General features: G+C 61.8%; 1 protein-coding gene across 5 annotated transcripts; it reads left to right on the top strand.

Moving 5' to 3' along the window:
• On the top strand, nucleotides 1-23802 carry RASA4B (RAS p21 protein activator 4B). 5 transcript variants are annotated; one of them, XM_047089415.1, is made up of 22 exons: nucleotides 74-122; nucleotides 3995-4199; nucleotides 4969-5025; nucleotides 7055-7163; nucleotides 7682-7743; nucleotides 8892-9024; nucleotides 10596-10677; nucleotides 11197-11328; nucleotides 11574-11665; nucleotides 12931-13048; nucleotides 13304-13454; nucleotides 13710-13774; nucleotides 14084-14196; nucleotides 14438-14630; nucleotides 14847-14984; nucleotides 15526-15670; nucleotides 16029-16195; nucleotides 18248-18385; nucleotides 19386-19521; nucleotides 21046-21166; nucleotides 22954-23018; nucleotides 23159-23802. In XM_047089415.1, the coding sequence occupies exons 3-22, from the start codon at nucleotides 5010-5012 to the stop codon at nucleotides 23278-23280; spliced, it is 2298 nt and encodes a 765-aa protein (XP_046945371.1). In that variant the 5' UTR covers nucleotides 74-122; nucleotides 3995-4199; nucleotides 4969-5009; the 3' UTR covers nucleotides 23281-23802. The 5 variants fall into 5 exon arrangements, with proteins under 5 accessions (XP_046945370.1, XP_046945374.1, XP_046945372.1 ...); XM_047089417.1 differs by having other exon boundaries at nucleotides 7050-7163; XM_047089414.1 differs by lacking the exon at nucleotides 3995-4199 and having other exon boundaries at nucleotides 1-122; nucleotides 7050-7163.
• Nucleotides 23803-25443: the final 1641 nt, after the last annotated feature.

The following is a 25443-nucleotide window of genomic DNA, read 5'->3' as shown; positions in this document are numbered from 1 at the left end:
GCAGCCGACCCCGGCGTCCGGCTTTCCCGGACCCGCATCCCGCGTCGCGGACCCGCGATGGCCAAGCGCAGCTCGCTGTCCATCCGCATCGTGGAGGGGAAGAACCTGCCCGCCAAGGACATGTGAGCGCTGCCGCGGGTGGGGGCCCCAACTTTCTGGGGAGGGGCGCTGCCCCTTGTGCCTGACCTTGCTGGGGTCCGCACGGCCCGCCCACAAGTGGAGCAGCGGCGAGGGTGTGGCGAGTGTGGCCGCGGTGGGGGACTGGAAGGGAAATGGGGACAGTTAAGATTTGTTGCAGGCACCGGGCAGGGGGTGACAGGGAAGGGCTGTGGACTGGGGAGGGGACGGGGGTCTATAGGGGCCTTAGTTAGCAGGGAGACAGCGAACGGCGGCTCAAGAAAGGAAGGGTAGAGCTTTAACAGGACAGGGGCTGAGCGTGGGGGAGACCTCGCTAGGAGATGCCTCAGTGAACTGCGGGGGGTGTGGCTGGGGGGGTGGGGGTGCCCCCTGGAAACTAGGGGTCTTCCTCAGTAATTCCGAAACCTTTAGTACCCGGGAGTGTGCACCTGAAACACGCCCCCAGGGCGGGGGGCTGTCCCGGGGCTTCCAGCTGCGCGCTGGCGTGGAGGGTGAACCTGCAGGTCAGGAGGCCGGTACCGTGCAAAGATGGGGTGGCTGAGCCATGCGGTGGCTTTACCTCCTCACAACTGCCCAGCAAGGCCGTTCTCATCGTTCCATTTTACAAATAAGGAAACTGAGGCTCAGAGACGTGAAATGCTGGCTCCAAACGGCTGGGCACCATCTTGGGGCCAGAGCTCCTAACCAACACCAACATCTAGGGCTCTCCCTGGTCCCTGGCCAGATTTGAGGAGGTTTTAGGGGCTCCTTGTCCCAGCCCCTTTCTCAGTAGGTTCCAGAGCTGAGTTGCCCCATCCAATCCTTGCCTCCCTCGCATACAGCCTTAGACAGCATCTTATCTCTGAAGCCTCAGTTTCCCCTTCTGTAGACTGGAGGTCAGAATCCCTTAAGCACAGGGGTGTCTGGCTGGCCCAGTCAGCAGAGCATGTGACTCTTGATCTCGGGATTGTGAGTTCTAGCCCCAGGTAGGGTGTAGAGTTCACTTAAAAATGAAATCTTAAAAACATAAAATCAAATCTCTTAAGCACAAAGCTCCAGGTGCGCTGGCTGCCTGGAGCAGGGTGTGGGGGAAGGGGAGCCCAGAGGCGGCACTGGGTCCAAAGTCTACTGTCCACTGGGTCCAAAGTCTACTGTCGGGAGCCCCCCTCCACACCCCTCCTCTGCCCAACCCCGGCTCCTCAGCAGGCACCTGGATGCGAATGGGGAGGGGTGCAGGAGGCTGGGGCGCGGGCATCTCTCCCATAGGCCCCTGGCCCCCGTGAATTTCCCCGCTCTCTCAGCGCCTTGAGCAGTTCTAGTTCAAGGCCCCCTGGGCCAGGCGAGGCCAGACTCAGCAGTTGCTATGGCAATGGGTGAGGGAGGGGGCTGCGAGGGCCATCTCCAGGTGGGTTTCTGAGCTTGTAGGTGGGGCGGGAGCTGAGCCTGCGGTCTCTGGGGAGAGCAGGCAAATGAACTCCGAGGAGGGTCTTAGCCTCCGGGCCCAGCCTCTGAGCACCCCCCTTGCTGGCACTGGTAACTAGGTCAGCTGGGCCTCCTCTGGCTGGTGGCTGCCGGGAGGAGCATCCCCTCCGTCTGTCACCTCCCCCCCCCCCCCCCCCCCCCCGCCATCCCCGCAGGCCCTAGTGCCTGGCCATAGGCTTTCCCCAGCCCTGGGTGGTGAAGCCGTGGACTTCGTCTACCAGGGGGCCAAGGTTCCGGCTTCTCTGGCCAGCCCTGCCTCTGCACAGCCGAGGGGCCTTGGGTCTCCTTCCCCGGGGGAGTGGCCACCGAGGCCTGTTGGTTTGCCTCCGGGATCTCTTTCCTTGTCCTGCCCCCCTCCCTACTCACCTCCCCTCACCTCCTTTCCTCCGCCCTCCCCTTAGTGGCTCTGACCTGTCACCTGGCTCTTAAATCTAGCTGTGACCCCGCCTCCCGCCCCCCGCCAGCCTCTCCTGGTTGGGCTCTTCCCCGCCCTGCTTTTGCACACGTTTAGGATCTTCTGCCTTCAAACACGCCCCTTCAGAGTCCTCCAGAAAACTCCTGGTCATCCTTCAGGACCCCTCTCAGACGTCTGCTCTGGCTTTCCCTGGTGCCCTCCGGCAGGGCTGTTCATTTGCTGTTTTGTGTCCTCCAGCGGTTTGGGGGCAGTTAGGATGAAGCCCTTGGTGGCAGCTGCTGCTTCTTGGCAGCCTGGGGGTGAGGGTAGGAACCGGGACACATTCATCTTGGCATTCCTGGGGCTCTGGGGTCGCCTGGTCCACAGTAGGGGGGGGGAATAAGGGGTGTGGAGGACCTTTCCATTTAATCCTTTTATTTGTCCTATAAAGTAGATATGCTCAATTTGTAGAAGGGGAAACTGAGGCTCAGGGTGTGCAAGTCACCTGCCAAGGCCACACAGCATTTGGGTAGGGAAGTCAGCATTCAAACCCACTCTTTCTGCTGCTGACAAGCCAAGAATCCTGGCTGGACCAAGGTTTCAGGCCTGCTGTGGGGCTCTGTGGGGACTGAGCCTTGCAAATGCCATGCAAATGATTTAGCTCCCGGATGTCAGGGGTTTGAAGATCACCGGAGGCCCCGCACTGAGTGCTGGAGGCAGGGGTGGTGGTGAGCCTGCCTCACTGTGCCTCATCGGCCTGTCTCCTGAGTAGCATCTCTTCCAGCCGGGACTCGCACACCTCTGAGGACGGGGAGCTCACTACCTTTATAGTGGCCCATGTTGACTGAGACTGTTCTAAGGAGGGAGACATCATCACACGGCCGTGGCCTGCCTCCCTGCCACCTCCACTCATGGGCTTTTCGTTCTCTTAAGGGCACAGAGCACAGCTGTGCTCCCCATCACCGACAGCTTTTAGAGCCCACCTGTTCCTGTTTTGTTTCCCTCTACCGTCTCCCATCCTTGGGTGCCTGGGTCAGCCAGACAGGAGCTAAGTCTCATAATGACTGGTGACTGGCTCCCACGCCCAGTGGCCCTGGGGACGGGCCCGGAACTATTTCAGGGTTTGCCCTGATCCTTCCCCTTCCACAGCCTGGAAACTGCCAAAGGCCTAAATATAGAGACCCTGCAAGTAGCCAGGCTGGGGAAGGAGAAGTCAGACAGGGGACCAGCCCAGGGGCCTCATCAGGGCAGAGGGCACTGGGCAGGGCCACAGGTCCCAGCAGCTGGCCAGGGATCGTGGTCGGGCCTCTGGCTTCAGCCCGCTCTTGACACCGGCCCCTCTGCCCCCCTGTGACCCAGCCACCCAGCTCACCCTGCCCCTGCACACGCAGGTCTGTCCCAGCCTCCGGGCCTTTGCCCACTCCAGCGACCTTGCCTGTAACACAAGCCACAGACCTCACTCTTCATTCAGAGATTCATTCGCTGAGTGAGAACTGCGCTGTGGGCAGAGCTGGGCTACAGGGGTGCCAGGGGTGAGGGCAGAGGCGGGGTAGAGGGGGTCCACCCCCCAGAGGCCTCGGCCCACACCGATGTCTCCCTCCTTCGGAGTTCCGGTGCAAACATGCACGCAGCTGCCGGGGCCCTGCCGCCCAGCCCAGCTCCTGGGGCGCACAGGGCCCTGATTGCTGGAGGCCTACGGCCCCCTGGCTTTGGGGTGGTGGGATGCAAGCTGGGGTGTTCCCCAGGGGCTCTTTGGAGGAGGGGGCTCCTAAAGGACAAGGGGAGGGGCTACAGGAAGAAGAGCAAGGCGTCTAGGGCGGTGCCAACATTTACTGAACCTCTCCCACTGGCTGGCCCTCTTCGAAGGTCAGGGCCCGAGGCAGCCGTGAGCCACCGTCGTGGCCCCACCGTGCCATGTGGGGAACTGAGTCTTGGCAGACATTTCCGGTCAGCATCAGGAGGACCTTTGGAGATGTTTGCATCTCGTGGCTTCCTCTGCAGGAAGGGCCCCTTCTGAGAAGGGAAGCAAGACTTGGAACTTCCCCAACCTCCAACAAGCAAATACACTTCCTTTTAATGGACACTGGTCCTGAAAGGCACTTCTGGAGACAGTCCTCACCCCCTTACTTGCCTGGGACCAGCCCTAGGCCTAGACCACCCCAGGAATCCCCCACCAACGGAGACCAGGGCGCCTGAGCAGTCCCAGGTTGGTCTGCCCCTTCCTTCTTTCCCGGGTGGCCGAGAGCTCGGGGGCAGACTTACATTTGTTCATTCATTCGTGTATCCAGGAAACATTCCTGGGACCCCTGTCCTCGCCCCTGGGGGGATGCAGAAGTGGCCCCTGCGCTCAGGTAGTCAGGTGGGGATGGCAGCTGAGGACAGTACTCACGAGCAGTCCCGGGATGGAGAGAAGATGGAGAGTTTGTAGGCAGTGGGACCCAAGGGGAGACCTTACTTCCTGCCTCTGGGACGGGGCAGGGCTCTTGGGGGGGTAGGTCGGGGGGGGGGGTTGGGGGAGGCTGAGGCTGGGAGGTGGGCCTCGCTGTCCAGGCTGGGGAGCAGCAGTAGCAAGGGGTAAGGGTTCAAGGGCTCAGAGGAGAAAACCGGCTGACTTGGGTGTTGAGGATAGGGGTTTCTCCAGCTTGCCCGGGGCTGTTCCTTGGGCACCGTTACAGGGCGGGGCGGGAGGAAAGGGTGGCAGGAAGAGGCATCCATTCATGAGCGGGGGGGGGGGGGGGCAGTGAGCCATTTCTCCCCTTCCCCTGCATCTGGGCAGGGGAGCCTCGGTGCCTCCCACACTGATGGCGGGGCACACGTTTTGGCCTGAGAGGCCTTCAGGCACCAGCCCGGGCCCTGGTACCTCAGACTTGATTGTCTTTCTCCTGGGGTCACCGAGGGGAGGGCTGGGAACCCCTACCCTCACCCTGCCTGCAGCTGGACGCCAGTCCGCCCCTCCCTGGCCTTCTGTCTTGCAGCACCGGCAGCAGCGACCCCTACTGCATCGTGAAGGTGGACAATGAACCCGTCATCAGGTACGGGGGTGGGGGTGGGGGTGGGGGGTAGAAGGGGGAGGTCTCGGAGCATCTAACCCCTGTCCCCCGCCCCCACCCCCAATGCCCTGACACACCCGCTTGGAGGGGAGAAAGACCCGACCCGACCAGGAACTCCTCATGCTAATGACTGACCTTGACGCCCATCCAGGGATTATATCCAAGGGCTTCTCACCAACTCTGCCCTTTTTTTTTTTTTTAACGCTTATTTATTTATTTATTTATTTATTGATTTATTATTTTTTTATAAACATAGGGGCACATGTGTCCCTTTGTTTTTTTTTTTTAATTTATTTTTAATGTTTATTTTTGAGACAGAAAGAGACAGAGCATGAGTGGGGGAGGGTCAGAGAGAGAGGGAGACACAGAATCTGCACAGGCTCCAGGCTCTGAGCTGTCAGCACAGAGCCCGATGCAGGGCTCGAACTCACAGACCGTGAGATCTTGACCTGAGCCCAAGTCGGAAGCTCAACCGACTGAGCCACCCAGGCGCCCCTAACGTTTATTTATTTTTGAGAGACAGACAGTGAGCGGAGGAGGGGCAGAAAGAGAGGGAGACACAGACTCCGAAGCAGGCTCCGGGCTCCGAGCTGTCAGCACAGGGCGCGACGTGGGGCTTGAACGCACGAACCGTGAGGTCATAACCTAAGCCGAAGTCGGCCGCTTAACGGACCGAGCCACCCAGGCGCCCCGTTTACAATCTTTACAGCCCTCAAAAGGGACAGAGGATGATGATTAGGACCAGCAGCTGTCATTTACGGAGTACAGTCTGCCGGGCCCTGTGCTACACCTTTTGCAGCCCGTTTGAAAGCTTACAACGAGCTGGCTGTGATATTATTAAATCGCGTTTGCAGATGAGGAGCCCGGAGGCTCAGAGAGACTAAGTAACCTGCCCAGGGTCACCTACCTAGGAGGTGGCAGATTCGGACTGGAACCCAAATCTGGCGGAGCCCAAAGCCAGAGCTCCTTCCCCCTCCCCGGCCCTTGCTCCCGCTTCCTGAGAGACTCCCACAGTGGTTGTACCCCAGAAAGGCTGCTCCAGCCTGGGGGCCCCAGCCTGTACCCAGAAGGGCCACGTCCCCTGGGTGTGGACAAAAGGGCTCCACGATTCTGGGCAGGGCCTTCGCGGTCTCGTGCCCTCCGTGTCCCGGACTTCGTGGCCAGAGCCGCCCCCCTGTTCCGCCCACCTGAGCGCCCACGGCTGACCGCCAGCCAAGGCTGACAGACTCGCGGTTCTTCCCCCCACTGCAAACAGGACCTCAAGTCTTTTGCCTCATTCCCTCCAAACCACGATACCAAGAGGGGGCAGGCAGGATGGCTCTGGTTGTCTCTGTGACAGACAGGGAAACCGAGGCTCCAGAGTTCAAGTTACCTGAGAAGTGGTTGGGGTGAAGGTGACGCCCTGAGCCTTCATCCGGGTCCTTGGGGGTTTCAGCTCTGCCCCACCCCCACCCCCACATGCCCTGCTGAGTCCCGAGAGCTGAGGGGCGCTGCCCTGGGGGTTTGGCCAGAGCTGGGTGAGGCTCTGCCCACGCAAGACCTCTCTGGGTCAGGCTCTGGACCGTGGCTCCTAGGCCCCCCCAGGAGGATTGTCTAGCTCCAGGGTCAACTTGGCCATCCCCCTGTTCCCACCCTTAGTAAGTCTGTTCAGCATCAGGAGCCAGGGTGAGGCTGGGAGGCCGGGCTTCTGGTCCCGGCTCTGCCACTGCCCCGTCACGGGACCTGAGGCCAGCTACGGCCACCTGTGGTCTCAGTTTCCCCAGATGGAAAATGGCCTGATGGATGCGGCCCTGTGCCCTGCCCAGAGCAGCAAGGAAGGTCAGGAAGGAATGATTAATGGTGGGCAGTAGGGTCTAGGACGAGGAAAACCATCCACTGGCAGAGCACTTGTTCCCGGGAGTGGAAGGAGATGTGAGGAAAGGTGGACTTAGGTCACACGGCCCCGTCTTGCCGTGGCCTGGGTCCTGCGGGGGGCCCAGACAGGTGCTGAGGGTCCTCTCCTGTAGGACAGCCACCGTGTGGAAGACCCTGTGCCCGTTCTGGGGTGAGGAGTACCAGGTGCACCTGCCGCCCGCCTTCCACGCGGTGGCCTTCTACGTCATGGATGAGGATGCCCTCAGGTGGGTGGGCCCCCACTCTTTGGCTGGGGCCCAGACCCCACCACCTGCGCATTTCACTGCTGGGACTGCTGGTCGCTTTGCATCCTCTTTACAGCCTGGCGGGAGGGGGAGCCCAGAAGGGTCTGGAAGGGATCGGGGTTTGAGCGTGTGGGTGTCTGTGGGGGCGGAGGGTTCACTGGGCTCACACCACATCGTACGTGTGCGTGTGCGGGGACACAGGCGCGGGTGTGCTGGGCCGCGCGTGGGGGCTGCGAGCTAGAGAACCCACAGAGCATGAGCTCGGCAGATGCGTGGGCACACGTGTCCATCCGTGCGCAGAAACAGGGCACATACATACCCACGAGAGGGTCCAGAATGCAGGGCCTACGGGAGGGTCATGGGTCCTGCTGCAGTAGGCTCCTGTAAGTGACGAGCGTCAGCCTCCCTGCTTCCCACAGGGCCCCTGAACTGGGCAGGAGGGGGGGTCCCGAGCCCCCTGCAGAGCCCTGCCCAGCTCTGGTTCCCTCTTCATCCTCCAGCCGGGACGACGTTATTGGGAAGGTCTGCCTTACCAGGGACACCCTGGCCGCTCACCCTAAGGGTAAGACCCCCGGGAGGGAGCCTGTGGCCCACTCTGGCCTCCCTCCTCTCTTGCCCCACTGCTCTGCTTGTCCCTGGCCTTCCCCCATTTCAGAGACGCTTCTTCTAGGCTGCTTCAGGGCCCATGCTCACGGAGAGCCATGTCTGCCCTCCCTAGAAGGGCCTCTGGCCAGCTCCGGCACCCTGGCCTCTGTGCCCTGGGCCCCATTCTGCCCCCTGGCTGGGACTGCACCCCCCTAGGGCCGAGGGGGGCTGCTAGCAGTGGGATCTGAAGCCTCGGCAGGCAGAAGAAGGGCCTCTCTGTGCTCCATTGCTGAGGTGTAGAGGCCCCCTCCTCCCGATCGGGCTGGCTCTTTCTGTACCCCTGGAGTCCCCCCAGCTTGGGCCCCAGTGCCACCGTGTCCTAAGCCTGTGAGGGGTCAGCCTGTGGCTGGGCTGGGCCCCTTTGGTGACTGCCGGGATGCTGACATTGTTTCCAGGGTCAGCTCTTTCCCAGCCTCACTGTGTGACCCGGGGCCTCCTCTGGGCTGGGTCCCTATCTGCCAGGGAGGGTTCAGGCCAGGAGCTCTCAGACAGTACAGGTTCCGCTTGTCTGAGTCCCCGGGACTCTCCCGGGGCCTTCCCGGCACGCACCTGCTCCTGTCTGTGAGGCCGGGCAGGCATGCGGGCGTGGGGGGGACTTTGCTGACTCATGGAGCCTCTTGGCCCCTGCCAGGCCAGAGGCCTTTCCTGCCCGCTGCCCCCAGCAGCCCCTCAGGGTCCAGTGGCCCAAGTGATGCTGTTCCCTTGCTGCTTCCCCGTCTGGCCTTAGTTCCTCCTCCAGCAGCCCTAGACAAGAGCCACTGTTTTAAGTTGGAGAAACTGAGGACAGAGAAGGCAGTCCCGTCGTGAGTCAGGGTCAGAGCCGTCACATGCCTTGTGACACAACAGTAAGGACACAGGGGTCACCGGATTTGGATGCTCATCAAGCCTCTTCCAAGTGCTGTTGCTCAGCTGCTGAGCCTCAGTTTCCTCATCTGTCAGTAGGGACAACAGCCCCCGCCTCACGGAGCTTGAGGGGACCCCGAGGGGCCTGCAGAGGGGGCCGGGTGGCGCCTGGCGGGGCTGAGGGAGAGGGCCAGGCCCCCGGCTGAGCCACCAGCCCTACAGGTTTCAGCGGATGGGCGCACCTGACGGAGGTCGATCCCGATGAGGAGGTGCAGGGCGAGATCCACCTGCGCCTGGAGGTGGTGCCGGGGCCGCGGGCCCGCCGGCTGCTGCGCTGCTCTGTGCTGGAGGCCAGGTGAGACGGGAGGCGCCGGGGAGCGGGGCGGGGGGCCCCACACAGCTAGGGACACCGGCTAGGACTCCCGGTGTGCCGTCCCCCCCTCCATGTCCTGGCCCTGCACCTCCTCCCACGAGGAGGGCCTCGGACCCGAAGAGGTTTCCTGGGTGACCGCACACGGAAGGCTATGTCTCTTGGAGAAAGGGGTGAGGTTCTAATGGTGGAGCTTCGGGCATCACAGAGGGGACCCCAAACTCTGAACGTGCAGGCCCAGTGCTAAGACTGGGCTTCCGCTGCCTTTAACTCCAGTATGAACTTGACCTGATACAGCGTGGATGTGTAGTGGGGTCCTCAGTGGGCTGGGGGGTGGAAGGAGTTGCTGGAAAACTCCAGATGGGAGGGGCGGGGTTCTCTCCAGGAAGGAGGCTTGGGTGGGAAGGTGGGCCTGAGTCACCTGTGACAGGGTTCCCCCTCCCTCCCCACCCCCGGCTATTTTTAGCTGCAGGCTCCCCTCCCGTCTGGGCCTGAGTGTGAGTCACACACGTTCCATGAGAAGCGCCTTCCTTTCTGGCTCCAGCCCACCTCCACAGGGTCCTTGCTCGCCTCTGGGGCGGCAGGGTGGGGAGTGGAACCCCATGTGGGTGGGTGGCTTCCCTGGGAGGAAGATCTCTCTCCTGCAAATGAGGACTGTGGCTCCCCTGGGCTTTATTTTCTGTCCTGGGGCTGGAACGTGGAACAGCCACAAACACATGGAAAACTTGTGGGTGGCCGAGGCTCCAGCCTGGCCTCCGCTCAGCAGGTGCCTGGGTGGGAGGAGTGGTCTGTCCAGACCTCTCTGTAAAGTGTGAGGGGCCTTGGCCCCCGCCGCCCCCAGCTGAGACCCTGCTGGGGTCCTGAGAGGCCTACGAAGCTGCCTTTGCTGCAGAGGCAGAAAGAACGTTTCTCATCTTTCTGGGCAGGTCCTCAAGGCCAAGCTCTGGGATTCCTATTAGACGGTTCTGAGGAAGAAAAAAAACCAGGCATGAGAGGCTTTGAGCTGAAAATACCAAAAAGAGCAGAAGCTAATATTTATAGTAGATGGAAGAAGGATGGGCTTTGTTGTTTTGGCGCAAAGGGTCCTGAGCTGGGGGCGCCTGACCGCCCTTGGGCCTTGCAAAGGGCCAGCTGTGGAGACAGGGCAGGATGGCCTATCGGGGCTGCTCATGAACCCCCCCTGGCCCTGTGGGGCAGGCCTTCTAGAAGCCCATGATCTCAATTGTTGGGGCGATCTTCTCCATTCCAGTGACAAGGAAACCGAGGCTCAGAGAGGTGGCCCCAGCTCAGTCCTGCCCTGGGAACAGATTGGGGGTGGGGCGGCACAGCCCGGGCTGTTCCACGGATGCACTCGCCTCCCCCAGTCCCCAGAGCAGCAGCTAGTCCTGCCGAGTCAGAGGATCCCTGGTCTGGTGTGGGTGCCCCCGGAGGCCCATGGGGTGAACGCTGTGGGAATCAGGGTCCAGAAAAGGGAGGGGTGCTGTGCATGGTTACCCGGTGGGCCCGGATGACCCCCGCAACGGTCACGAGACAAGCAGATGCTCCACTTTCCCCAGGGACCTGGCCCCGAAGGACCGGAACGGTGCCTCTGACCCCTTTGTCCGAGTGCGATACAGCGGCCGGACACAGGAGACCTCGGTGAGGGGGCTGGGGAGGGGGCAGGCAGGCTCAGGGTCTGGCCTGGGCCCTCATCACCCGGGAGGTCAGGCTGGGACTACGGTCCCACAGAAGAGGCTTGGAAAAGCGGGGTGACCTGTGTGAGGGTGTTAACAGATCCCAGCCCTTCTGGCACCAACGCCCGCAGGCTGGGCCGAGACAGCCAGTGCGGGGTTCATCTGCACAGTCCGGCAGCTCCCCACATGGCTTTCCTCACCTCCAGCAAATAGCTGGGGTGGTGGGCGCAACCCTGGGAGGAGAAGGGGGTGGAGTCTTGGCTTCTTGGTGCCATCTGCCACCTTTTTGCTGTGTGGCCTTGGACAAGTGCCTCACCCACTCTGAGCCCCAATTTCTCCCGGTTTGGGGAAGATTTGAACAGGAAGTTTATACCTCTCCTGCTGCAAGGCCCCTGCAGGGATCCCACGTGGGGTGTTTGGGGTGGCCGGGCCTTGGGGGGGCCCCTTGGGGTCACCCCACCCCTTCTCACCCCGTTTTGGGCAGATCGTGAAGAAATCACGCTACCCACGCTGGAACGAAATGTTTGAGTTTGAGTTGGAGGAGGGGGCCGCGGAGGCGCTGTGTGTGGAAGCCTGGGACTGGGACCTCGTCAGCAGGAATGACTTCTTGGGCAAAGTGAGCACCCTGCCCCCCTTCTGGCTGCACCTGCCCCGCCTCCATTCCAGCACCACTCCCTCCTCCCCTCCTCCCCTCCTCCCCCACCCCGCCCTGCTGCTGCTTCAAAGGGGCACTCCCCAGGGCCGGCCACTGGTGCTCAGGGACCCCCGGAAGGGACTCCCCCAAAGGAAGATTCCTTGGCAAGGAAGAGCGCTGCGGGCCCCAGCCCCAGCGCGGTCCCCCTGCCTCTGCCTTGTCCCCAGGTGGTGTTCAATGTCCAGAAACTGTGCGCGGCCCAGAAGGAGGAGGGCTGGTTCCGGCTGCAGCCCGACCAGTCCAAGAATCGGCGGGGAGAGTGAGTGCCTGGGGCTCGGTGGTGGGGCTGGTGGGCTGGGGGTCCCCAGGGCAGGGGGGCGCGGGCAGTGGCTCCAGTAGGCGGGGCTGCGTGTGGTGGGGGGAGGGGCTGACGCAGCTCCAGGTTTCTTTCTGCGCTTGCCCGATGGCCCAGGCTCCGTTATCCCGGCCCATCCTGCCGCCTCTGGCTTCTCGCAGCCTTGGACTCAGCCCTGTCCTCCAAGGCAGTCTCCTGCTTTCCACCTTCTGGCAGATTCTGGAACAGGCCTTCAGCTCTTTCCCTTTGAGGGTTTCTCTGCAGACCTCAGACCATAGTTTGAGTCCCCAGAGCTCTGACTCTCCCCCCAAATTCTCCAGGAGTAAGGTTGCCAGATAAAATACAAGCTGTCCCCTTAAAGCTGAGTTTCAGACAAACAATGAATAATTTTTAGTGTAAGTATGTCCGTGCGATGTTGGGGACCGACTTCTACCAAAGATATTCAGATTTAACTGGGTTTCTTGTATTTTTATTTTGGTAAATCTGGCAACCCCCTCAAGGAAGCCCTCTGGCCTCCTCGCTCACCACTCAGCCCGGAAGTGGGGGATCAGCAGTGTCCCCCACCTTGGATGGTTCACTCTGTCTCTCTGCAGAGGACCCCAGACCCCCCATCCCCACCATCAGCGGGGCAGGGGCAGGGCAGGGGCTGAGTCCCGCAGCAGGCATTTCCATAGGACGAGCCGTTTTGGTGGCTTCTACTGTGTGTGAGGCCATGTGCTAGTGCATCACTTAGTGAACTGTCCTGTGCTTCTGGATGTGGGGGCCTTAGAGAGGTTAAGCCTTGGTCAGCACCCTCCCCAGAAGGGGTCTGAGCAGAGGAGCTTGGTAGTTAGATCCATTATGGCGAGTTGCTTAATCCCCTCGAGCCTCAGTTTCCCCTGGCAGGTTGTTATGACAGTTGGGGATTGTGTAGGTGGAGGAGCGGATCTCTGAGAGTTTACAGATTCAAAGCTGGGAGCCCCGCACGTCCATATGGGTCAAGCGCAGAGTTCAAGGCGTCTAGAAGTGACAGGGAGCCAGGCGGTGAAAATGGGTGGTGTTCCCCTGAGTTTGGAGGCGGGAAGGGCTTTCCAAGCAGAGAGCACCTTGGGGAAAAAGTGGGAGGGGTGCAGTGCAGGGAACCAAGGTGGAGGGCAGGCCCCAAGGGGGAGTATGGAGGCAGTGCGGGAGGGGGCACGGCCCAGGTGGCCTGGGTCCCTGGTGGAGAGGTCACAGGCTGCCCGTTCCAGGGGCAACCTGGGCTCCTTGCAGCTGGAGGTGCGGCTGCGGGACGAGACGGTACTGCCCTCCGGCTGCTACCAGCCCCTGGTGCAGCTGCTGTGCCGTGAGGTGAAGCTGGGCACCCAGGTGAGGGGGCCCCGGGGGAAGGTGGGAGGGTCCAGGGACAGCAGGCCTGTTCTCCCTGTCCTTCTAAACCTGCTCTGAAGAGCAAAACTCTCAGTTGTCAGGATGGTGAGGAATTAACCAATGCCCAGGGCCCCTCGCCATTCTGTGGGAAAGCACCCCTCCCCCTTCCCCGTGGTGGTCCCAGGCCCTCAGAGTGAAGGGTTTGGGTTCCCCTGTGCGTCTTCTGACCCTGCCTCTCCTTGCTGCCTCCTGCAGGGCCCAGGGCAGCTGATAGCACTTATCGAGGAGACAACCAGCACCGAATGCCGCCAGGATGTGGCCACCAACCTGCTCAAACTGTTCCTGGGGCAGGGACTGGCCAAAGACTTTCTGGACCTGCTCTTCCAGCTGGAGCTGGGTCGTACCAGTGAGGCCTGGGAGGGAGTGGCCTGTCTGAGGGTGTGGTGGAGAGGGGAGCCAGGAGCCAAGGACTCCAGAGATGCTGAGAGGGGAGAAATCTGGGAAGTCTTCCTGTAGGAAGCTGCCTGATCTGATTAGGGGGCAAAGGAAAGAGCAAAAGGCAGAGTTGGGGCAGTGGGCTGGGGGCTCCCAAGGTCCTCTGTCCTCCCCAAAGCCTGGTCCCTCTCTCAACCCCCCTACCCACTAGAACCTCTGCTTGTAGGTGAGGCTAACACCCTGTTCCGGAGCAACTCTCTGGCCTCGAAGTCCATGGAGTCTTTTCTGAAGGTGAGGTTGAGTGATATGTGCTCTTTGTTTCATAGATGAGGAGTTGCAGAAGGGCCAAGAAGCAGAGTGGGAGCTTAGATTCCAGTCTCCTGTGTCCAGGGCCCTTTAAGGCTAAGAATTGCCTTCATCCGTCCATGCAGTCATCCTGTGGCAGCAGTGTGTCGCGCCGTCCCCATTGTGTGCCCCGCTCTCTCCTGAGTAGACACAGCAGGCAGATGGTGTAGGGGGTGGCTGGGAGGTCAGCTGCAGGGAGATGGCAGGCAGCTGGAGGTGGGAGACGGGACCAACGCCACTCACCGCCGCCCCCAGGTGGCTGGGATGCGGTATCTGCACGGCGTCCTGGGCCCCATCATTGACAAGGTGTTTGAGGAGAAGAAGTACGTGGAGCTGGACCCCAGCAAAGTGGAAGTCAAGGACGTAGGGTGAGGCCGAGGGCGATCCCTGGGGGCGGGGGTGTCAGGCCCTTTATGCAAATGTATGTTTTTCGCCCTTTCTGCCTGGGCCTGGGTCTACCTTTCCATCGCTCTGCCCACCTGTGCGTTGCCTGTGTGCCCCTGTCTCCGCTGATGCCTTACTGCGCCTGTCTCCAGGAGCCCCTGTGCAGCCGTGTGCACGGGCGCTGACCTCGACCTTCTCTTGCGGGTCCCCTGCGGGCCAACGCAGGTGCTCGGGGCTGCACCGCCCGCAGACAGAGGCCGAGGTGCTGGAGCAGAGCGCGCAGACGCTGCGCGCCCACCTGGCGGCGCTGCTGAGCGCGCTCAGTCGCTCCGTTCGCGCATGCCCCGCCGTGGTCCGCGCCACCTTCCGCCAGCTTTTCCGGCGCGTGCGCGAGCGCTTCCCCAGCGCCCAGCACGAGGTGCGCCCTCTGCCGGTGGGGCCGGGCGGAGGGAAGAAAGCGGTGGGGAAGGGGGCAGCTGTGGCGCCCGGAGGCGCGGGGTTGGGGGGGGTGGGGCTTCGAAGCGCCTGGCGGGGTCGTGGGGAGAGGGAGAGGCGGGGACAGCACCAAAACCCAGCGGGCTGTTCCGAGCCCCGGCCTCGCGGAGTCCAGCCCCTGCTCTCCCGCACCCCCTAGAACGTGCCATTCATCGCCGTCACCAGCTTCCTGTGCCTGCGCTTCGTCTCTCCCGCCATCATGGCGCCCAAGCTCTTCCACCTGCGGGAGCGGCACGCGGACGCCCGCACCAGCCGCACCCTGCTCCTGCTGGCCAAGGTGCGGGCCCGTGGACACTGGCGAGATGCCCGACCGGGTGCCCGGGGGGCCCTTGCCTGGACAGCGGTGTGCCCCCCACTGGCTCCAGGAACACCTGTAGCACCGCACTTTATAGTTTGCAAAGCGTTTTCACGGGCACCGATCTCGTGTGGATGAGGAAACGGGTCTCCGAGGGGCAAGAGGTTCCCCAAGGCCGTGTAGCCTGCGTGTGAATAGGGGGCCTTGTAGCCCCAGCTCTACTGACTCCCAGGCTGGGGTCGTCACACCCAGTGGAACAGGCTGATATTAAACTTGCTGTGAAAGGCCAGCCGGTTGGGCTCAAGTAGCCTCGACTGTCGGGTCCCGAAAGGCTTCAGACTCCATGGGGTGCTCGGCGCCGAGTCCCAATGGGGATGGAATGGGCCTGTGAGCACTGCGTGTGCTGCCTCCACCTCTGCTTCTACAGTGGGGGTAGCACAGATTTGGTGGTGGGGCGGGGGAGGTTGCAGGGGTGGGCCCTTGACCCAGCAGAGCCTGGCCCTCGGCGGCTGTCCCCCCTCAGGCGGTTCAGAACGTGGGCAACATGGACACGCCAGCTTCCAGAGCCAAGGAGGCTTGGATGGAGCCGCTGCAGCCCACCGTGCGCCAGGGCGTGGCCCAGCTGAAGGACTTCATCACCAAGCTGGTGGACATCGAGGAGAAGGAGGGTGAGCTACCCCGGAGAGAGGCGCCCCGCGCCCCGCGCAACCGCCCCAGACACGCGTTTGCTCCGCCCCCCGGCTGGTGGCCCCGCCCACACCGGATCCTCCTCCGGCCCCGCCCACAGCCCTCCAGGTGTCGTCGCCCCGCCCTGTGTCTCCGGTCCCCACCTACCTCTGCGCCTCTCTGGTTGCGTCCGCGGCCTCTTGGTCATGTTTGCCCCGCTCCCTGCCCCATGGCCTTGCCCGCTGCCGCCTGTGCCCCTCGAGGCCCTGCCCCCTGCCTGCTGTTGATGTTTGCTCTGCCCGAGTCCCTGCTTCAGCTTGGTCTCGGCTCACATTTTGCCCTCCCTCCCTTGCCCGCCAGAGCTGGGCCTGCAGCGGGCGCTGAGCTTGCAGGCGCCGCCGGTGAAGGAGGGGCCGCTCTTCATCCACAGGACCAAGGGCAAGGGTCCCCTCATGTCCTCCTTCAAGAAACTCCACTTTTCCCTCACCACCGAGGCCCTCAGCTTCGCCAAAACGCCCAACTCCAAGGTGGGTGAGGAAGGAGGTGGGCAAGCGGGAGCACCCTGGAGGCACCTGTCCCTCCCTTGGAGCCCACCCAGGGTCCACTGGGATCAGAGAATAAAGCCGGGCAGGACCTTGTTTGGGTGGCAGCCACAGAATCTCTTAAGACTCACGGGAGGGAAGCTTCTCTTCCCCAAGGGCCGGGGGTGGGGGGACAGTGCTGCAGTGTCAGTCCTGGCTTCCTGGTGCATGAATTGGGTGGGGGGCTGAGGGGTGCTTCCGGGAAATCAAGGAATTAGAGAGGGTCTGGGAGGAGTCCTGGTTTCCAGCTCTAGGAAGGGTCTCAGTCCCTCTGAGCCTTGTTGCCTTGGCCTTCAAGTTGAGGATGATGGTCCCTATGTGCCAAGCTGTTGAAGGTAGAGGAGATGGTCGCTCTGAGGTGCAGCACCTGGGCCCTGCACGGGGCGGGATCTTGGCCAGTGGAATGACTGAAGGCCCTGGGCTGGTCCCTCTGTGCTTTTCTCCCAGGAGTGGCGGAGGGCATGCTTCTTGGGCAGACCTGCTGACCCCGAGCTGGGCCGACCCGGCCCCCAGTCAGTCAGGCTCTGGGGACAGTCTTCCAGGGATGCCCAATCCAGCCCTGAGCAGTCGATGGGGGAACTGAGCTCCCTGGGTGACTCCTCAGCCTGGGCCTCTCGCTTTCCAGCGCATTCCACTCTAAGCAGCTGCCTGGCCACTGAGTCCCCTCAGGATTTTCTGCAGCCTCAGCAGAGCCCAGCAGGACCTTCCCTCATCCCCCTCTGGGCTCAGCATTGAGCTCTGCCCTGTTGTGGACATACCGCCTATCCCCCTGTGCAGCACCACCCCTGTCTGCCCCCCTCCTGTCTCCCCGCCAGCAGGTGTACCCCAGAATGGGCAGCACATCCTCTGCCCTTTTCTTTTTTTGATTAAAAAAAATTTTTTTTAATGTGTATTTATTTCTGAGAGAGAGAGAGAGAGAGAGAGAGAGAGAGCATGAGCAGGGGAGGGGCAGCAAGAGAGACACAGAATCCGAGGCAGGCTCCAGGCTCTGAACTGTCAGCACAGAGCCTGATGCGGGGCTCGAACTCACGAACCGTGAGATCATGACCTGAGCTGGTCAGATGCTGAATTGAGCCACCCAGGCGCCCCTGATTTTTTAAAATTGAAAAAAAAAATTTTTTTTTAATTTTAGAGACAGCACATGTAAGAGGGGCAGAGGGAGAAAGAATCTTAAGCAGGCTCCACGGTGAGCATGGAGCCTGTGCAGGGCTCGATCCCACAACCCTGGATCATAACCTGAGCCGAAATCAAGAGTCACATGCTTAACCGACTGAGCCACCCAGGTGTCCCTCCATCCTCTGCCCTTTGGGAGGCTCTGCCCCAAGATGGCTCAGATGTGTGTCCCCAAGGCTCCCCTCCAGGTTTCCCCACTCCCCGCTCGTCACTGAGGCCAGCAGGGGTTGGTGGGCTTGGATGCCAGGCTGGGGGGTGTGGGTGTTCTCCAGAGGGCCGCGGGGACTGGTTATTTGTGTGCTAAGGGCCCCGGCAAGCTCTGATGGGAGAGACGAGGGGCTGGGGGCCGCTGGCACAGGTGGAGTTTCAGCAGCTTGGGGGCCCCTCGGGGATGTGGATCTGTTAGGCACAGAACTCCCCATCATCCCGTTTGTGTCTTACCATATTGGATGACGACAGGAGTGAGAAGGGGCCAGGAGGTGGGTTGTGACTCTTAGAGCTGGGCAAGGTAAAGGCAAGTTGGGAAATTATTCATAAGGGAAAAGGCACAGGGTCTGATCCCGGCAGGTGCTACCTTCCAGCCCTGGGGAATGCTGGGATTCCAGACAATGTTTCCCATGCTCAGACCTCCCGGGGCCGCCGGGAACCCTCGAGAGGCCAGGCATCGGTCACCATCTGTCTGCACTGCACCTGGCCGAGGTCACTCACAGAGCTGGGTCCTCTACGCCAACCCCCGCTGCTGCAGAAAGGGAGACTAAGGCCCAGAACTAGGAAATGGCGGGGCCCCGGCTGGGACCCTGAGTCTGCCCACTCCACCCACTCCAGAAAAGTACCCTCATCAAGCCGGCCAACATCCGGGCGGCCGAGAAGGTGGAGGAGAAGAGCTTCGGCAGCTCAAACGTCATGCAGCTCATCTACGAGGACGATGCGGGCAAGCCCCAGACGGTCTACCTGCAGTGCAGGGTGGGGGCCGTGGAGGGCCCTGGAGGGGAGGGGCGCTGTGGGAATGGCCACCTGGGGGGCGGCTACACGGAGGCCCCAGGGAGTCCCCTACCCCTTTGTTGGCCACATCGGGTCCAGCAGGGTGTGAGATCCGGCGTGTGTGTGTGTGTGCGTCTCGTGTGTCTGTGTCTTAGACTCGGGGCGCCGTGCCTGCCTTTCCCTGGGCCTGTCCGGTTACCCACATGTAGGTCTGTGCGAGGCCCAGCATCTGGACGTGTACGTCCCCATGATTTGGAGCTTCGTGTTGTACCTGTTTGCGGAAAACTGGATTTCTGAGTATGTGTGTTGGTGCCTGTGTGTTTGTGTGTGTGTATCAACACGTAATAATCACATGTTTACGGAAGTGTGTGGCCCCGAGTGCATGACCTCAAACCGCCTTCTCGTCTTTTCACATATTAACTCATTCACTCATCTAAAAAATATCTGGTGAGCACCTGCAAGGTCCCCAGCTGTTCTCAGCGGTGGAGGTTCAGCGGCAGGCGGAACACAGCCTTGCCCTGGTGGAGCTCGTGTCCCAGGGGAGCAGATGGATGTTAAATAAATATTTAAAATGTCAAGTGGTGGCAGTGCCTTCGAGAGCACAAACGAGACTTAGGGAGGGAAATAGGATGAAGTAGGCTTCGGTGGGGGGAGGACCCCCGACGCGTGGCATTTGAGCAGGGCCACTGTGAAGGAGGGACCATCTAGGGGGGACGCAGGGACCAGGAAGGAAGGCTGAAGTGGGAGGGGTTTGGCTTGTTGTGGGAAGTGACTGTCCCAAGCCACAGGGGGAAACAGTGACAGCAGGGCCACCACGTATCATCGGCAGGGGGTATGCTGCCCCAGGGACAGCGGAGGGGGCCGGTGGTGGCCGCGGTCCAGCCCACGCTTTGCGCGTTGGTCCACGTGCCTGGGAGTGCCAGGGAGGGAGGGCTTCCCGGAGGGGGTGACCTCTGACCGCCGCCCCCCGTGTCGCCTGTAGTGCGTGAACGAGCTGAACCAGTGGCTGTCTGCGCTGCGGAAGGTGAGCATCGGCAACCCTGGCCTGCTTGGCTCCTACCACCCTGGCGTCTTCCGCGGGGACAAGTGGAGCTGTTGCCACCAGAAGGACAAGTCAGGTGGGAGAGGAAGCGCGGGCCCCTACCCTGCACCCATCCACGCGGGGCCTTCGAGCCCTGGCTTGCTGGCCTGGCTTGGGGGGCCGCCTGTGCGCCTGCGGGAACTCGCCAGAGGCCGGCCGGCCCCTGCGGGTGCTCCAGGCAAGGAGGGTTCGTGACTGGCTGGTTTGGGAAATGCCTTGTGGTGTGTGTGCCGCGTGAGGGGACACGGAAGGCCCTGTGGTGGCCTGAAACCCAGTTGGGATCCCGTTTCTAACACCCTGTGACCCAGGGCTCCCTAACTCACTTGACAGGAAGCCTTGTCTTGCCCAGTGACTGAGGTTCTTGCAGAACCAGGGTTCCAAGGAACGCGCTTTAGGAATTCCTTGCTGATGAGGGCAAGAGAGGGCCGCGGAGTTCGCAGTCGGGTACCGGAGCTGTGGGCGGGGGTCCCTGGGCACTAGAGGGCTGGCTGGGAGGAGCCTCTGCTAGAACTTTCGGTGATGACGGAAATGGTATGTGTCTGTGCTGCCCGGTACTGAGCACGTGCTGGTCGTGAGCGTGTGTCTAGGCTTGAAATGTGGCTAGTGTGGCCCGGGAACTGAGTTTTAAGTTTGTTTTCTCGTATATAATTTTATTTTAGTATTGCTATTTTTTTAACGTTTAATCGAGAGAGAGCGGGAGCAGGGGAGGGGCAGAGAGAGAGGGGGGCAGAGGATCTGAGGCAGGCGCTGCGCTGACAGCAGAGAGCCCAATGTGGGGCTCGAACCCATAAACCGCGAGATCGTGACTTGAGCCGAAGTCGGATGCTCAACTGACTGAGCCCCCCAGGCGTGGCTAGTGGCTACCCTGTCGCACAGCTCAGTTCTGGAACTGTGACGATCTTCCCTTACCTCCGGCTGCTTCACAAAATTCTTGCTCCCCAGTCACAGAAGAGCCTCAGCCCTTGGAGCCCCCCCCGCCTCCAGGCCGGGCCCCTGGAGCCTGGCACGGGAGGCCCTCGGAAGCTGACCCACCCACTCTAGCCCGGGCCCGCGTGTGTGACTGAGCAGTGGTGGGTCTTTACAAGGGTGTCGCTGGTCGGTTGGCCTGACCTGGAGCCGTTGGCTTTGATCTTCTTGGTGACAACCCTCGTCATTGGTGAGGGGGGCTCCCCAGGGCACTAGGTGGCAGGGTCTGGTAGCCCATTTTATGGAGGCGGAAACTGAGGCTTACCAAGGGCCGGTACCTCTGCCAAGGTCGTAAAGCCAGCAAGTGGCAGGGCCAGCTCATTCCAAGGCACAAACCCCTCAGCTTCCCTCCTCGTGATCTTACGGTTCCAGGGCACTCCCTTCTTCCTTCCAGAAGGTTGTGCAGCTCCCACGCTCTGCCTTCGTGTGTCCCAGGGCTCGGGAGCAAATCCGAGGGATGAGCTGCTGCCCTCCTGGGGCCCCTGAGCGTATTCCTGTCCCTCTCCCGGCCTCAGTGTCCCCACCTGCACTCCCAGGAAGTTGGACGTAAGCTCTCACAGGGCCTGCCCACACCCTGCCCTCTCTGTGCCCCCAGATCTGGGCTGTGACAAGACCCGGTCACGGGTGACCCTGCAGGAGTGGAATGACCCTCTCGATCACGACCTGGAGGCCCAGCTCATCTACCGGCACCTGCTGGGCGTGGAGCCCGCGCTGCGGTGAGGGGGCCCGTGCAGCCCCAGGGAATGTGCCAGGCGAGGCCCAGAGTTGGGACTCGGGCTCAGGGCTGCTCTGTGTGGCTGGTCTCTCCCTTCGCATCAGGCCCGGCACGGGCCTGCCTTTGGTGGCCACACCTGGGGAGGGACACATAGGTCTCTGCGGCATGAGGCACTTAGGGCAAAGGTCCATGGGCTCTGGAAGCCCCAGCCTCCCAGCCTGTCCAGCCTTCCTGTTGTGCACTTGGGGCTCAGGGGTTGCCCTCGGCCACCTCTCCGAGTTCCTCAGCCACCTCCGTGGTGCCCTGGTTCCCAGCCCTGGCCCCAGCTCCCCAGCTCAGGAACCAACGGGATGCCTGCGCCCTACCCCACTGACTCAGAGGCTCTGGAGGACAAGGCCAGCATGGTGATATTTTTAAGCAACCCGGTGTTTCCTGAGAGTACTGCCTCCCCGAGTCTGCGGAATGGGGGCGGTTTTCTCTCCCACACTCCTGTCTCCGGGCCCTGGGGGAGGGGGGCTATGGTCCTTGCTCCTTCACGACTTGTCCTTGTTTCCAGCGGTTAACTCTCTTCCTCAAAACCCTTCAAAGCTCATGCGGTCAGATTAGAACCACTGGCCCCCTTGTGAGCCACAGTCACCAGTAGCCTCCAGGCCACCCTGCAGTCACCTCCTTTCTGCCGGTGCGGCCCTGTCACCAGCTCCCTCTCCACCCCTACTCTGGCCCCCTTGTTCAGGGACTTCATCCTCCACCTCCAGGATGAAGCCACCACCTTGTCTGCTCTGTTCCTGGGACCCACGGTTACCCCCATTTAAGCCAGGAAGTGGCAAAGGTTTGAACCCAAGCAGCCTTGTGTTCGGGTGGTCCCAACACGGGACCAGGGCTCATAGTCCCAATCACAGCACCCTGCCTGGAGAGCCTCTCCCACCTCCAGAACGCCTCGGCCACCCTTCTCATTGCGCCCACCTCCTTGCCACCCACACCACCAGACCTCCTGCCTCACCCGCACCTCTGATCCACTGACACGGTGGCCTGTCCTCAGCCCTGCTGTACCCACTTCCCATGGCTGCTGGTACCAATTACTGGACACTTGGTGGCCAGAAACAACGCAGATGTATTCTCTCGTGGTAAATGTCGAATAAGTAAATGAACAGAGCAGGTGAGGGCCTGGACCGACCCCACAGGACCTAGAAGGCATCTGAGGAAGAGGACCCCGTTAGATCTTAGCACAGGGACACCTCTCTTCCAAAACAGATCAGGGAGACCATCCAAAGGGCCAAGCCAGTCAAATTCCTAACTAAGGAACTTCAAGCCTGGGGTCCACTTGGCCGCCCACTCTCCCTCTGTGCAAACTCACAGGACTGTACCCAAGAGGGCCCAGGGTGGCCCAGGTCTGGTGGACCCCGGTTAGGAACCGTGCTTGAATTGTCAGTTTCCTATTTCCAGAAGAAAGAAGCTGGTTCCACAGCCAGTTAATAGTGGGGACTTTCAGGCCCCAGTTGGCCCCTTTCCCCAGGGCCCTCTGAAATAGGAGTGGTGCCTTCTGATGACCACCGCCCCCCGCTCCTCCCCCTCCCCCCCCCGCTGCCCCGTTTTGGAAGTGGGGAGGACCAGAGGAGGCTGGAAGAGGAAAAGTGCCAGGGGACCAGGGGACCAAGACCTGGGCCTCTGTTTCTTCCCCACAGACTGAAAGGGTCAGCCCCCCAGTCCCAGGACCTCGTCCAGCTCAGGGGGGTCACCCAGCCTTCCTGGCCAGGGCACCAGGAGCCCTCACTCTGTCCTCCCCCGCAGGGAGAAGCACCGGGAGCCGAGCGCGGGCATAGAGGCGGGCTCTGTGCTCACAGGCCCTGGTGGAGGTAGGTCACCCCCCCCCCCCCCCCGTGTGGACTCTTGCAGGGGCCCGAGCTCCCTTCAGGGCTACTATGGGCGGGGTCCCACTCCCAGGGGCTCTCTGGCCTTTGGCCCCACCTTGCCCCCATCCCGCATCTGCCTCCAGCCCCTGAGGACCCACTGGCCCAGCTGCTGCAGGTGCTGCGGGACCTCCAGGAGGCCCACAGATCCAGCCCAGCCAGCTCACCGCCTTCCGAGCCCAGCTGCCTCCTGGAGCTGCAGACGTGAGGCCTGCCCCACACTCCCTGCCGAGCCCCCTGACCGGTGCTTGGAGACCCCGCCCCCCGCCCCCATGTGCTTCTGGCTCTTCACTTCAGTCCCCCTCCCTGGGGAGCAAGGCTCAGGGCTCTCCTGGGCTGGGTGAGTCCGAAGGGACCAGGCAGCAGGGGGTCCACTGTCACCCACCTCAAGTCTCTAGGGGACTTGGGGAGCTCCTGCTTCTCCGTGAAGCCTGGCTGCTCCCCGCGGGCCCTGCAGCCCTCGCTGCTACTGGCCCAGACTCTGGGGACCCCTCCTGCCCAGGACAGATCTAGCCAGAAACCACCCCTAGGATGGCCCCTGCCTGTTGGACTGATGCTCCTTGGGCCCAGAGAGGTGGGAGGGGACACGGATCCTAGGAGGCTAGGCCTCGACCTCAGCATCCCCTTCGCTCCTGGCCACCCCCACCTGCTCCCCTGCGGCCACTGCCTGGGCCCCCAGGAGAGCTTCGCGGTGCTCTGTCGCTGACAATAAACCTGCTGTGACTGCCTGGCCTCTGGGGTCTTGTGATGGGGGTCGGTGGAGGGAGTGGGCCTGGGGACTCCAGTGGCTCTTGTGGGTGGCCAAGGACTGGGGCCACCAGCATAGCCTTTGTGTATCCCTTCTGTCTCCCACCCCCAAATCCCGGGGGGATTCCCTCCTCCCCACCACTGTTGTCGCCACCACACCCCTGGGTCCCACGGCTCCATCCCCCACGGGCTCCAGAGCCTGACTTGTCTCCCCTTCCCTTCCTGGCATAGGGGGTGCTGAGGCTGCGCCGCCCCCCGCCCCCCAGCAGCGTCTGTTCTCTGGCTGCTTCCTTAGGGCCTCACACAAGTCTGCACACCTGTCGAATCTCCTTGGGTTTCAAGAACCTTGTGGTCAGGGACTGTGGACCCCAGGGTCTGCTGTGCCCTAATGAAGAGTGAAGGGGAAAGAGGTGTGCACTTAAGGGGCTGCCACAAGTAGAAGCCCAGGCTTTAACCGCATACACGCGGCCCCGTAGTGTCACCCACCACCCTCTCCTCCAAAAGGGTCCTGGGGTGGGGCGGCTGCTGCAGCCCAAAGGGGGTTACAACAAAGTGCCTGGCCGTGTACCCTCAGGGTCTCTCAGGCAGGGAATGAGGTCCCGTTTGGGTGAAAACGACATCCCCTTTTCCCCTCACCCCCGCCCAGAACAGTTAAGTAGCAATCCCTGGTCCAAACTTTCCCAGGATGGCCCAGAAGGGCGGGTTACAGCCTCAGGGCATTGTCACCCTCCTTGCCTTTCATTCCTCCCCACCTACTTAGCCTGGTGTGGCCTGGCTTGCAGGCCGGTGCCAGCCTCCACTTCCTCACCCCAGGGGCCCAAAGCTCAGGAGGCAACAGCCCCTCCCAGGAAGTGGTGTGGAAGCTCCGGGTTTCCTTGGGGGCTCCTCCGCTGCTGAGGCTTCGGTAGCTTATGGGAGACCCAGGCCCTTGGTTCTGCCAGCTCAGGCAGGGCCTTTAAACAGTAGTAGGGGCGCCTGGGTGGCTCAGTTAAACCTCCGACCTTTAAGTTTCCGACTTTGGATAGGGTCATGAGCTCCGGGCTCCTGAGTTCAAGCCCCACGTGGGGACCTCTGCTGTCAGCACAGAGCCCACTTTGAATCCTGTCCCCCTACCCCTCTCTCACAAATAAACATTAAAAAAAAAAAAAAGATTAAATTGGCTTTGGGATAGATCTCAACAGCAGTCATTAAAAAACCAAAAACCCCTAAACCGTAGTCTGCCGAATACCAACCAATGAAAACGGACTCCTACACTTGCCCCTCCAAGCTCCTCTCTCCCCCTTGGATACACCTGTCCCCAGCCCTTACCCGCTGTCTGGCTAACAAGCTCATTAGGCCACAAGCCCGCTTGGCCAGCCAGGGACGGCACAGCCGGGGGCCCGTGGCAGGCGGCCTTGGCGGGGGCTTCACAACCCACTGGCCCGGGGACCGGGAGCCCGTGAGGCGTCTTCCGCCCCCCGCCGGCCACAGCTGCCCACTGCGCCCTGGCTCCATCCTCCGAGGGCCTCGCTGGGTACTCCGAGGGCACATCTCCAAAGAAGGATCAAGGGGCACGGGGAAGCGGAGAGGGGCACATTGCCACTTAGCCCGGAGAGGCCCTCTCAGCACCAGCAGAGCAGCTGCC

The sequence above is a fragment of the Lynx rufus genome, unplaced genomic scaffold (genome assembly GCF_022079265.1).
Source record: "Lynx rufus isolate CCGP_SWC_20201006 ecotype Redwood Valley unplaced genomic scaffold, mLynRuf1.p SCAF_27, whole genome shotgun sequence".
Classification (NCBI taxonomy): Eukaryota; Metazoa; Chordata; class Mammalia; order Carnivora; family Felidae; genus Lynx; species Lynx rufus.
This window is presented reverse-complemented; position numbering and strand designations above follow the sequence as displayed.

Bases quoted from the DNA above. Each gene is read 5' to 3' on its own strand.
- RASA4B (XM_047089414.1), top strand. From the start codon at position 58: ATGGCCAAGCGCAGCTCGCTGTCCATCCGCATCGTGGAGGGGAAGAAC. The intron at 13,455-13,709 runs GTGAGGCCTGGG...CTCTGCTTGTAG, and splicing joins GCTGGAGCTGGGTCGTACCA to GTGAGGCTAACACCCTGTTC. The intron at 14,197-14,437 runs GTGAGGCCGAGG...GGGCCAACGCAG, and splicing joins GTGGAAGTCAAGGACGTAGG to GTGCTCGGGGCTGCACCGCC.